Genomic DNA, 14,237 nt, shown 5'->3' with positions numbered 1-14,237 from the left:
TTTGGGATGTTTACATTCCTTGCAATAAGAATAAAAGTGACACTTTTTTTTTTTTTAAAAGAACAGTATAAAAGTAAAAAATAAAATGTAAAATAAATAAGAACATTTTTTTTTTTTAAACGCGCCCCGTCCCGCTGAGCTCACATGCAAAAGCGAACGCATACGTGAGCAGCTCCCATATATGAAAACTGTGTTCAAACCACACATGTGAGGTATAACCTCGACCGGTATAGCGAGAGCAATAATCACAATTTTGAAGCGTGACATGTTGGGTATCAATTTACTCGGCATAACGTTATCTTTCACAGTATAAAATAAATTTGGGTAACTTTACTGTTGTCTTATTTTTTTAATTCAAAAAAGTGTTTTTTTTTTTTTTTTCCAAAAAAAGTGCGCTTGTAAGACCGCTGCACAAATACATTGTGACAGAAAGTATTGCAATGACCGCCATTTTATTCTCTAGGGTGTTAGAAAAAAAATATTATATATATATATATATATATGTTTGGGGGTTCTAAGTAATTTTTTAGCAAAAAAAAGGTTTTTAATTTGTAAACAACAAATCTCAGAAAGAGGCTCGGTCCTTAAAGCATATGTAAACCCCCCTATCATTTTTAGCCAAGGAAGCTGCCATCTTTACCTCTATTTAATCTACAACTGCCATGATGCTGCACATGTGATCAGTTATGACACCAGCCATTGGATGGTTTGACAGCTTGGTTGAGAGCACAACCAATGTGAGTGTTACATTTCCGGCATGTGCCGGAAATTAGACTGTTTTATGGATGGGTTTATTTCCGCTTTAAGTGGTTAAGTAAGTATTGTGGGGGGCTGCGGAGGGAGCTGGACATTTTTCACCTTCAAGCATAGAATGCACGATGGTAGAAAACCTTCACCCTTTACAACCACTTTAAACTTATATATATATATATATATATATATATATCTCCCCCACCCCCCAATTCTCATACTCCTGTTTCCTACCTTCTCTTTTACATAACAATAATGGGGATTGCTACTGTAACCTGCTTTTTTTTTCTGTAATTCCCTAGACTGTATTTGCCTCCTTTTGACAGCTATCATCACACAAAACAACTGAAGAATTGACTTTTGAAGTTTTATACAACAACATTTAAACAACAAATAAACAATTACTCTGGTAATTAAGGGTGCAGTCTCACTGTGTTCATGAAGTGATTCAAAAAAGATGATCAGTAGTTTGTCATATTACAGTAAAAAAAAACCCTAACGGCTGATTAACAAATAAAACAAATTGTTATTGATTTATTGTTATGGGTACCAGTACAAAATGCTGTTTGCTTATTGTTCAACTTTCAATTATTAATGAGTAAGAATTGTTAATATTATCATTTTGATTACCTCAAAATGAAATTAAGTAGATAGAATGTATTACAATAAGTTGATTATATGATTAGATCTGTATTTTTTGTTGCTGAAGCTAATTATCCTCATACAGTCTGATCTGATGTCATGTCTGAAAAAACAAACAAAGGAAGAGGCGCCTTCTGAGTGCAGACAGTGTAGGCTTTATAATACAAATAATAAAACACTCACATTGAGGTGAAACCATGTCAGCATAAGGAAGATAATTCCTACAGCGGTGTGTCACTGTGCACGCTGGTTCCAGCAGCCTAAGCCACTCGTAGTCCCTGTAGGAGCCATCCACCAGCTCTGTGTATGGAGATGGATCCAGGGAAGAGGGCTGGAATGTGCGTGGCCTCCGATGACGTCAGATGCCACTGCAGACCACAGGTGTTCCAGCCCTCTTCCCTGGATCCATCTCCATGCACAGAGTCCGTGGACAGCTCCTACAGGGACTACGAGTGGTTCAGGCTGCCGGAACCAGTGTGCACAGTGACACACTGCTGCAGGACTTATCTTCCTCATACTGACATGGTTTCACCTCAATGTGAGCGTTTTATTATTTGTATTATAAAGTCTACACTGTCTGCACTCAGAAGGCGCCTCTTCCTTTGTTTTTTTCCAACATGTTTGAAGTGTGCTTCTGCTTCCCTCAAGAGGCCTGCCCTGAGCTGTGGAATGTCTGTTCTTCCTGCTGGAATTTAATATCCTCTCACCCAGTTCCTGTACTTTGTCCTTGAACCCCATGCCTGTAATTGTTCACACAGACTATGGCTTTTGCCATTATTGACTACCTTTTTTTATCTGATGTCATATCTGTAGAGCTTTCCACATTACAGTTACATTCTGTTCATATAATCTCCTTACAATATACTTTAGATTTTCTAATAACTGCATAGCGCAAAGACCTACCTCATTCTTAACCAGGTCCCTCCCACCCACAGTACATTTACTGGCTCCCTGCTAATGCTGGCTTGCATCTGGATTTTGTGAAAATAAGTGGAATTTTGAACTAAAGTGAAGAGTTAATAACCAGGAGTTGTGCTTTTGACTGCTTGTGGTTGCAAGAGTTTTTTTTCTCCTTATTTGATAAGCTTGATATCAATTTTTAAAACACTTTTTTTCCCTTCTTTTTTCTGACACTTTTGAAACAGAACTTTTTTTCCCCTCTCTGCTAATTAAGGGGAATGGCATATTGTTTACAGGTGTATATAAGGGTTTATACAACTCTCTTTGGAGATGGCTCCCATCTGGATTTTGTGAACATAAGTGAAATTTTTAACTAAAGTGGAGAGTTAATAACCAGGAGTTGAAAACAGGATTTAAGACAGGAGTCTTCTAACCTGTAGGTAACATCTTAAACTTCCTATAAGTAATTATATTGTAACTGGGAAATGAGTGCTAGCAGGGTTGCTCAGTGCACAGTGTGCCACATGTATGCAAAATTGATGCAACAGCTCCAGGATGGATAGAGCTGTGACAGATGTGAGCAGGTTGCCCTTCTGGAATTTTGCATTAGAGATCTGGAGGAACAAGTTGCAACGCTGGGCAGAAAGGACAACCTTGAAAGGGGTCCTCTGCTTGCTGAGCAGGTGGTCAGTAGGGTTGATGTGGAGGGAAGAGGGGCAAGTCAGGGTTATCAGGTAGGAAGATGGGTTTATGTAGTTAGAGGGAGTGGAAGGGGCTCACAGAAAAGTAAGGCCAGTCCTGTGTTTGTACATCAAAACTAATTTGCCAAGTTGAGTAAAGATGTGGAGGTGGCAAACACAGAGGTGGCAGGCCTGGATGTCACTGCTACCCCTAAAAGCCGGGAGAGCAGCCCATCTAGTAGGGGTGGTGAGGGGGGAGCCGGTAGGCCTAGACAGTTGGTGGTAATAGGGGATTCTATAATCAGAAGGACTGATAGAATTAATTGTCGCCAGGATCGCCTCAACTAAATGTTTTGCTGTCTCCCTAGTGCCAGGGTTCGACATGTGGTGGACCGGGTTGATAAATTACTGGGATGGGCTGGGCATGACCCAACTGTCTTGTCCATGTTGGAACCAATGACAGAATATATGGAAGGTGGAGGTTCCTTCAGAATCAATTTAAAGAACTTGGCTGCAAGTTTAAGGGAAGGACCTCCAAGGCGATATTCTCTGTGCCATGTGCAACACAAGAAAGGCAGGGGCAGATTAGAGAGCTGGATGCATGGCTTAAGATCTGGTGTAAGAAGGAAGGGTTTGGGTTTCTAGAGCACTGGGCTGACTTTTCATTGGGGTGCAACTTATATGCTAAAGATGGTTTGCACCTGAATGGAAGGGGGTCTGCTGTGCTGGGGGAGAGGTTTATTGGAAGGTTGGAGGAGTATTTAAACTAGGATTGAGGGGGGAGGGTGAACTAGAATTTAGTCGGGAAGACAGGTCAGACATTTATGAATGGTGGAATGGGGATAGATGGGGAGGGTTACGGCAGGTGACAAGAAAGTTCCCATGTTGCAAACAACCAGTGGAAATTATAGTGCCATTTGTACAACTAAAAAGGATATGCAAAGCACCAGAGCAAAATGTAATAATGCATTAAAGTGTTTGTTCACGAATGCCAGAAGTCTGTCAAGCAAAATGGGTGAGTTGGAAGCTCAGGTGCATGAGGAGAGCTATGATGTAATCGGTATAGCTGAAACTTGGCTTCATTCCTCACATAACTGGGCTATTAATATTTCTGGCTATGCATGTTTTTGGAGAGACAGGGTAAAAAGGAAAGGTGGTGGGGTTTGTCTCTATGTGAGAAGTGATCTCGAAGCGAGCGTGAATGAGAACTTAATTGATGGAGAGTGTGATGTGGCTGAAGCGTAGGCTGATGCGTAGTTCAAAGTTAATCATTGGAGTTTGTTATAGACCACCCAATGTCAATGAGGAGGTGGATACTCAGCTCCTTGCACAGATGGAAAGGGCTGTAAGGGCTGGGACAGTGATAATAATGGGGGATTTTAACTACCCAGAAATTGACCTGAGTAACAGCACTGCTGGACAGTTAAAGGACAAAAATATACAAACCTATTACAGGACAATTTTATGGTCCAGTTTATTGAGGCCCCAACTAGGAATTATTCTCCGTTGGACCTGATAATCTCAAAATAATCTCAAAAAATGCAGAGCTTATTATTATGTTCATATAAAGGAACATCTAGGTAGCAGTGATCATAACATGATTTCATTTGATGTTAGCTGTAAGCAAAAAACATATGGGAAAGATAAAAACACTTAACTTTAAGAGAGCTAATTTTCCAAGGATGAAGGCTGCTCTCCAGGACTTAGACTGGGAGAGCATATTGGCATCGATAAACAAACAACAGAAATTGGAATTCTTCAAAGACTGTTTGTGAACTCATTGCTAAGTATACTCCCATGGGCAATAAGTTTAAATAGCCAAAAATAAAACCTATGCGGCTCACGGCCAAAGTTAAAAAAGCTATAAGCAATAAGAAAACAGCTTTTAAAAAATATTATGAAGGAACACTATTGTCATTTAAATGTTACAAAGAATATAAAAGAATATGTAAAAAGGAAATCAAGGGCGCAAAAATTCAAAACAAACAACATATTGCAAAAGATAGTAGGGCAAACCCCCAAAAATTCTTCAAATATATTAATAGTAAAAAGGTCAGGTCTGAGCATGTAGGCCCTTTACTAAATAATTTAGAGTGGGGGACTGGGGACAAAGAAAAGGCAATTTTTTTAAATACATTCTTCAGTTCTGTGTATACAAAGGAGCATGGGGGAGCTCAAGTCCATAATGGAGATGGTATTGACACTATGGCTCAAAAATGATATGGTCCAGAAATATTTAGACGGAATAAAGGTGGATAAAGCACCTGCACCAGATGGCATCCACAGACAGATCCTAAAAGAATTGAGCCCTGTCACTTCAAAGCCATTGTTTCTAATTTATAGGGACTCATTATTGACAGGAATTGTACCACTGGATTGGTGTAGGGCCAATGTTGTGCCTATATTTAAAAAGGGAACGAAGTCCTTACCATGTAACTGGACCTGTTAACCCCCATAGACACTATCAGATTCTCTGCTGATTTTTCCCTTCAGGTTTACCAAAGCCATGTAGTGCAAGGGCCTGCTTGATTGCATACAAATTGAAACTCCTAATGTTTGACCTCATATTATATGGTTTTGGTAAATCTGAAGGAAAAAATCAGCAGAAAATCTGATAGTGTGTATGGGGCTTTAGTTTAACTTTAGTTGGGAAAATACTGGGGAGTTTAATAAAAGACCACATAGATGAGTTCTTGCTGTAAAAAAATATTTTAAGCAACATACAGCATGGATTCATGAAAGACAGAAGTTGTCAAAAAAATCTGATTTATTTTTACGAAGTGGTATGTAAAACCTTGGACAGAGGGGTGGCTGTGGACGTGGTATACTTGGATTTTGCCAAAGCGTTTGACACAGCTCCCCAGGCATGGCTAATGTGTAAGGTCTACAGGCTTGGAAATATCAGTTTGTAAATGGATAGAAAACTGGCTAAAATACAGAATTCAGAGAGTATTGGTTAATGATTGTTACTCTACATGGTCTAATGTTATCAGTGGTGTACCCCAAGGTTCCGTGTTGGGGCCCTTACTTTTTAACCACTTGACCACTGGGCACTTAAACACCCTTAATAACCAGACCAATTTTCAGCTTTCGGTGCTCTCACATTTTGAATGACAATTACTCAGTCATGCAACACTGGACCTATATGAAATTTTTGTCCTTTTTTTCACACAAATGGAGCTTTCTTTTGGTGGTATTTAATCACCGCTGGGTTTTTTATTTTTTGTGCTATAAAAGAAAAAATACAGAAAATTCTGTAAAAAAATGAATTTTTCTTCATTTCTGTTATAAAATTTAGCAGATTAGTAATTTTTTCTTCATAAATTTTGGCCAAAATTTATACCACTACATATCTTTGGTAAAAATAAGTACAAATTGGTGGATATTATTTGGTCTTTGTGAAAGTTATAGAGTCCACAAGCTATGGTGCCAATATCTGAAAATTGATCACACCTGAAGTACTGACGGCCTATTTCAATTCTTGAGAACCTAACATGCCAGAAAAGAACAAATACCCCCCAAATGACCCCTTTTTGGAAAGAAGACATTCCAAGGTATTTAGTAAGAGGCATGATGAGTTTTTTTGAAGTTGTCATTTTTTCCCACAATTCTTTGCAAAATCAAGATTTTTTTTACTTTTTTTTTTTTTTTTCACAAAATTGTCATATTATCAGTTTATTTCTCACACAGCATATGCATACCACAAATTACACCCCAAAACACATTCTGCTATTTCTCCCGTGTACGGCGATACCACATGTGTGAGACTTTTACACAGCGTGGCCACATACAGAGGCCTAACATGCAGGGAGCACCATCAGGCGTTCTGGAGCACCCAGGACAATTCTGACATTTCTCTCCTACATGTAAAAATCATCATTTATTTGCTAGAAAATTACATCGAATCCCAAAACATTATATATGTTTTTTTAGCAAACACCCTGGAGAATACAATGGTGGTCGTTGCAACTTTTTATCTCGCACGGTATTTGCGCAGCAATTTTTCGAATGCTTTTTTTTGGAAAAAAAACTGTTTTGTGCTTAAAAAAAAAAAAAACACAGTAAAGTTAGCCCAATTTTTGCATAATGTGAAAGATGAAGTTACACCGAGTAAATCGATACCTAACATGTCACTCTTCAAAATTGCACAGGCTCGTGGAATGGTGCCAAACGTCGCTACTTAAAAATCCCCATAGGCGACGATTTAATTTTTTTTTTACTGGTTATATGTTTTGAGTTACAGAGGAGGTCTAGGGCTAGAATTATTGCTCTCGCTCCAACGTACGCAGCGATACCTCACATGTGTGGTTTGAACACCGTTTTCATATGTGGGCGGGACTTACGTATGCGTTCGCTTCTGCATGCGAGCACATGGGGACAGGGGCGCTTTAAAAAAATAAATAAAATTTATTGTTCATTTTACTTTATTTATTTTAGTTTGACATTTTTTTCCCAAAAAATAAATTTTTTGATCACTTTTATTCCTATTACAAGGAATGTAAACATCCCTTGTAATAGGAATATGGCATGACAGGTCCTCTTTACAGTGAGATGTGGGGTCAATAAGACCCCGCATCTCACCTCTAAGCTGGGAAGCCTGAAAAAAAAAAAAAGATTCTGGATTTGATAGTATTGGCGAGTCGGTAGAAGCACCGGAGGGCGGCGGGAGGGGGGGGTGTCTATGGCTGGGTATTGCAGGGTATCACCGACTATGGCTGGGTATGGCTGGGTATATCAGAGTATGGCTGGGTATCGCAGAGTATGGCGTTGCAGAGTATGGCGTTGCAGAGTATGGCGTTGCAGAGTATGGCAGGATATTGGAGGGTGTTGCAGAGCATTGCAGAGTGTTGCACGGTATTGGCGGGTGTTGCAGAGCATTGCAGAGTGTTGCAGGGTATTGGTGGGTGTTGCAGAGCATTGCAGAGTGTTGCAGAGCATTGCAGAGTGTTGCAGGGTATTGGCGGGTGTTGCAGAGCGTTGCAGAGTGTTGCAGGGTATTGGCGGGCGTTGCAGAGTGTTGCAGGGTATTGGCGGGTGTTGCAGAGCATTGCAGATTGTTGCAGAGCGTTGCAGGGTATTGCAGAGCGTTGCAGGGTATTGCAGAGCGTTGCAGGGTATTGCAGAGCGTTGCAGACTATTGCAGAGCGTTGCAGACTATTGCAGAGCGTTGCAGGGTATTGCAGAGCGTTGCAGGGTATTGCAGAGCGTTGCAGACTATTGCAGAGCGTTGCAGGGTATTGCAGAGCGTTGCAGGGTATTGCAGAGCGTTGCAGGGTATTGCAGAGCGTTGCAGACTATTGCAGAGCGTTGCAGACTATTGCAGAGTGTTGCAGACTATTGCAGACTATTGCAGACTAATGGCAGGGTATTGCAGAGTTTTTGCAGGGAATTGAGGGGTTAATTTTCGGTGAGCAGCGATGTGGGCACTGCAGATGCAGCCCACATCGCTGCTGACACCGATCTCCTCCCCCTCCGCTGTTCCGATCGGTACAGAGAGGGGGAGGGAGGAACCGGCGTCATAACATGACGCCGGTTTGTTTACAAGTGATCACTCCGTCATTTGACGGAGCGATCACGTGGTAAACGGCCGCGACGAGCGGCCGTTTACCGTGATCCGTGATGCGCCGGGTCCTGTGGACCCGGCGGTCACGGATGCTCTCGAGTGCGCGCCCCAGGGGGCGCGCGAGAGCGGAATTCTGGGAGGACGTCATATGACGGCCTCCCACAGTTAAGAAACCGCCCTAAAGCCGTCATTCGGCTATAGGGCGGTTATTAAGTGGTTAATACCTTTATAAAATATATTGGGTCTGGGATTAAATTTACCATTTCAGTCTTTGCAGATGATGCCAAACTATGCAGTGAAATAACGTCCTTACAGGATGTCTCCAACTTGCAAGCCGACCTCAATGCACTATTTAATTGGGCGACTACGTGGCAGATAACGTTTAGTGTTGACAAATGTAAAGTTATGCACTTGGAGGCTAAGAATATGCATGCATCCTACATACTAGGGGGAGTACAACTGGGGGAATCCACAGTGGAGAAGGATCTGGGCATTTTGGTAGATCATAAGCTCAATAATAGCATGCAATGCCAAACTGCAGTTTCCAAATCGAGCAAAGTCCTTTCTTGTATTAAAAGAGGTATGGACTCCAGAGAGAGCAATATCATTTTGCACCTTTACAAATCATTAGTAAGACCTCATCTGGAATATACAGTTCAGTTTTGGGCACCAGTTCTCAAAAAGGATATTGGGGAACTGGAGAAAGTGCAGAGAAGGGCAACCAAACTGATAAGAGGCATGGAGGAGCTCAGCTATGAGGAAAGATTAGAGGAACTTAATTTATTCTCTCTTAAATGGAGATTAAGATAAAATATGCTCAATATGTACAAATATATAAGGGGCCCTCCCGCCATGCTCGGGTGCCCTCCGCCGCTTACTGAAGTGGCCGGCAGCAGAGTGAGGGGAAGATGAACCCACCTGTCTCCATACCATTGCAGGGAGGAAGCAATGTCAAAACGTCACTTCCGCCCATAGCTCTTAAAGAGGCTTTCTTTGTAATAAGAATAAAGGTGACACAATTTTTATTTTTTAAATGAACAGTGTAAAAATAAAAGGTAAAATAAATGAGAAACAAGAATTTTTTTTTAAATGAGCCTCGTTCCGCCGAGCTCACGTGCAGAAATGAATGCATACGTGAGTAGCGGCCGCAAACGAAACGGTGTTCAAACCACACATGTGAGGTATCGCTGCGATCGGGTTATTTTACAAGGTGAGGGTTTACATATACTTAAACCTAAATTAGAACTATCGACAAAACTTTTTATTTTTTCATTTTGGATAGAACAAGGGAGGATTATAACGCCTGTCAAATTTTTTTTCGCCTTCTGTGCGCCATTTCTGAGATTTCCCTTCACTTCCTGTCCCATAGCCAAAACAGGCAGTGAGAGGAATTTCCTGAAAATTAATGCAATCTCTTGGAGACCCCCACTTCACAAGAACTAGTGTCCCCATTGGAAGGTTTCCCCTCTATTACTTTTCTGAGGACAGCCCAAAATTTGGGATTTTCTTTACTTTCACTTTCAGCACAAATAGAGAGGATGAACAGGGGCACAGACAGAAATAAAAACTGACGGGGTTCTAATCCCTCTCCACTCTATCCTAAACTAATAAAAAAATGTTTTGCCTTTAGTTATACTTTAAAGAAAAACTGAATCTGGAATTACGAACCTGTGCTCCAATGGTCTTGATGTCCTTGAGTGACATCCCTTCTTCTGTGGGGATGATTTCATTCATGTGTTGGAGTCATTCATCCCAGCTCCATAGCAGGTTTTTAAACTGCCCTGTGCATGTGCAGAAGATTGGGCACAGGCAGGCTAGTTTATTTTATTTTCATAAATGCCTGTCTGTCATTATTTTTTTCTGATTTTAGTTACGCTTTTAGGTGAAGTTTTGCTTTTCCCATATTCTTCTGAAGCTGTAGGCCCATCTCATATAATTAGAGCTTTGGTTTTTGTTTTAATACATTCTTAGCAAGATTGGTAATGTCTTCGAGGTGCTGTTGAGACAGTAATATGTAACCATATTTACTTATTATATTTCAACTGTATATTTGTTACTTTCCTGAGCTAGGATCTTTGAGTGGAAAGATAATGTATGTATTTATTTTTATTTTCCCCAGGTCTTGGACCTATCCATTCGCCAATTTCCTAGTGGCTTTACCGTTACGTTTTGGGCAACAATATCTTAATCTTCAATCAGCCTTGGAAAACACAACAGTCATCTGAAGTATTGCAAAAGAACTCCAATTCATACCTCTCTTGTTATACCTCACAGCAATGTGGTCATTACAGTTGCTTCTCTGCTTGATGCTGTTGATAACCTTTACTCACGGTGAGAATTTAATATTAAATAATCTCTCCAGTTTTCATAGATAACATCTATTGGTTTTTACATAAGAATAAAACTCTGCAAATAACTTAAAGTGAAAGTAATTTACAATAATAGTCTAGGCTGTGGTTGTTTATTAACCACTTGCTTACTGGGCACTTAAACCCCCCTCAGTCCCAGACCAATTTTCAGCTTTCAGCGCTGATGCACTTTGAATGACAATTGCGCGGGCATACAACACTGTACCCAAATGAAATTTTTATCATTTTTTTCCCGCAAATAGAGCTTTCTTTTGGTGGTATTTAATTACAGCTCGGAGTTTTATTTTTTGCTAAACAAACCAAAAAAGATGCAAAAAAAAAAAATCATGTTTTAATAGTTTGTTATAAAATTTTGCAAACGGGTCATTTTTCTCCTTCATTGAAGTGCGCTGATTAGGCGGCACTGATAGGCTGCACTGGTGGGCACTGATGGGCTGCATTGGTGGGCACTGATGGGCTGCATTGGTGGGCACTGATAGGCTGCACTGGTGGGCACTGATAGGCATACTTAAGGCGGCACTAATAGGCACAGATAAGGCGGCACCGATGGGCACAGATAAGGCGGCACTGATGGGCAAAGATGGGCACAGATAAGATGGCACGGATGGGTGGCACGGGTGGGTGGCACGGATGGGCACTGATAGGTACCACTGATAGATGGGACTGATGGGCACTGATAGGTGGCACTGATAGGTGGCTCTGATAGGTGGCACTGCTGGGCACTGATGGGCGGCACTGCTGGGCACTGATGGGCGGCACTGCTGGGCACTGATGGGCGGCACTGGGGTGCAGCACCTTTGAGGCAGATTGTGGGCACTGTGGGTGGCACTGCTGGGTGGCACTGTGGGCAGTGCTGGGTGGCACTGTGGGCACTGCTGGGTGGCACTATGGGCACTGCTGGGTGGCACTGACGGGGGGCACTTACTTTTAATAAGTGGGGCACTGCAGGGGGCAGGTGGGCACTGGCAGGGGGCAGGTGGTCGCTAGCAGGGCTGGCCATGATCGGGACTGATGTCCCGATCACGGCCGCCGGGGATCGGCTTTTTTTTTTCTCCTCGCGCTGTCAGCGTGAGGAGGAATAATAGCCGATTACCGGCTCCGTTATATCACATGATCAGCTGTCATTGGCTGACAGCTGATTACGTGATAAGGGGTCGGGATCGACCCCTTGCACGGATCGGTGATCAGGCAAGTCTCATGGACTCGCCGATCACAGAGCGCGCCACGCGTGCCCCTCAGGGGGCGCGCAGGCCGCTCGTACACGGGACTACGTCAATAGACGTAGTCCCGGAAAAGGAGATCCGCGCTGTAGCCGTCAATTGACTATAGCGCGGATCTCAAGTGGTTAAACTTAAAGTGATGGTAAACCCTTTTTTGTACGAATGCTTGGTACATAAATCGACGGAAGCCAACATGGCCAAAACAATAGCACATATATAGACACATTACAGTAACCGTGTAGCATAAAGCAAACTACCCACAAGAGGTAGAGCCATCACATAGTATATATGTATGTATAAAAAGAGACAAAGGAAAGGGGGAGAGACAGAGAGGGAGGGTAGAGGAGAAAAAAAAAAGGGGGAGGGAAAGGGGAAGATGAAGGGCGAGTATATCAAGTACACGTTTCACCATCTGCCAACCATCTACCCCAGACCTTTTCGTATTTAGGTGAACACCCCCTATGCACATAAATCAGCTTCTTATATGGAAGAGTATAATTTACCTCTTTTTTCCAACACTGGATTGTGGGGGGCAGGGCCTGCATCCACCTTCTAGCCACCGCTTTCCTTGCCAGGAATAGGGTCTCATGCAAAAAGGTGCGAAGAGATTTATCAGCTTCTAAGCTAGGCATCAGACCGAGCAGGCACATTTTGGGGTCTAGGGTAGCAGGTGAACCCATCTGGTCGTGCAGGAATCGTATCACTTGCATCCAGTATGCTTGAATAGTTGGACAGGTCCATAGAAGGTGATAAAGGGAGCCCGGGGTATGACCACATTGACGGCATCCCGGATTGTACATGGGCTTGAAACGTGCTATCTTCTGGGGAGTTAGATATGTCCTGTGTATGATATACAGCTGCGTGAGGCGATCTGACAGCCGGGGGATACATATTTCACATCCCCCAGAATGTCATCCCAATCCTCATCCGCAATAAGCCCAATGTCCACCTCCCATCTGGTCTTAGCAGCATAGGCCAAGGCCATGACACCAGGAAGACGGATAGCAGAGTACAAGGTAGAGATTAATTTAGCTGGCTCAGTACCCGTAACTGTATCTACCATAGAGGGGACTGCCAAGGATGGGTTAGAGCTAATAAATTGGGTTTGTATGGCATGGCGGAGCTGCAGGTATCTAAAAAGGGAGGGAAAATTCATCCTTGAGCATTTGAAACGTTTTTATTCCCATATTAGTCATGACCTGATAAATATATAAGATCCCGTGGCGTATCCACACTGCAGGATCTGGAATGGACAGCAGTTCAGGTAGGGGCATGTTGAACCAGAGAGGCGTGTGGGAGTGGACCCGTGGGATCCCAAGTTTTTTCAGTGCCACCCCCCACACCATCCAGTGATGTGTCAGCATGTCTGCGTTATGGCGGGGGGAGCAACCCGTCAAGGAGGCCCTGAGGACTGCCTGAAGGGGGGTGTGGGCTGGATTGTCAGGATGCCCACAGATTAGTGCCTGATATCGTAGTAGTTCTCTTTTATCAAAATAATAAAAATGGGATAATTGGGAGGCAAGGTAGTACTCCTGAAAGTCTGGAAGAGCAGCTCCTCCTAGCGTCGCCGGTTTTTTCAGGAGCTTCCAGGATAATTTATGTCTGCTGTGCCCCCATATAAATGAGTTAAGAACAGACTCAATCGTTTTGAATTTTTTTTGTGGTATATATAGGGGGGCATGCCACACTAGATAGAGTATCTTTGGTAAAAGTATCATTTTAACCAAATGAATGCGTCCCATAACCCCCAGTGGTAGTCTGCTCAATTCTGTGTCTTAGTCTTGATCAGTGTACATAGGGGTTCAATGTTAAGGAGTGTGTAGTCTGTGAGCGATCTGGTCACCTGCACCCCAAGGTACTTAATCGAGGAGACCCTTGGGAGGCTCAGAGGTGGAGACGTGAACGGAGGTGGGAAATGGTCAATGGGAAGGATCTGAGATTTGGACCAGTTAATACGCAAACCTGAATGGCCACCGATACATTCTATAGAATGAAGGGCAGCGTACAGGGAAGGACCCGAGTCTGCCAGGTACAGAACGGTATCATCCTCATACATCCCGATCTTCTCTTCCAGGTTACCAATCTTAAGGCCGCGGATATTAGCATGTGCCCG

General features: G+C 42.7%; 1 protein-coding gene across 18 annotated transcripts in view; it reads left to right on the top strand.

The window, feature by feature from the left end:
• Positions 1-14,237, top strand: part of ADGRL3 (adhesion G protein-coupled receptor L3) — a 1,264,347-nt gene that overhangs the window by 219,869 nt on the left and 1,030,241 nt on the right. For all 18 annotated transcript variants that reach the window (XM_077475785.1, XM_077475784.1, XM_077475783.1 and 15 more), the window contains exon 2: positions 10,655-10,866. In XM_077475785.1, coding sequence (XP_077331911.1) covers positions 10,812-10,866 — 55 coding nt within the window. In that variant the 5' untranslated portion in view covers positions 10,655-10,811. The remainder of the gene's footprint in view (positions 1-10,654; positions 10,867-14,237) is intronic.

The sequence above is a fragment of the Lithobates pipiens genome, unplaced genomic scaffold, assembly GCF_037356315.1.
Source record: "Lithobates pipiens isolate NorthernLeopardFrog02 unplaced genomic scaffold, aLitPip1_a1.2 Scaffold_13, whole genome shotgun sequence".
NCBI lineage: Eukaryota > Metazoa > Chordata > Amphibia > Anura > Ranidae > Lithobates > Lithobates pipiens.
This window is presented reverse-complemented; position numbering and strand designations above follow the sequence as displayed.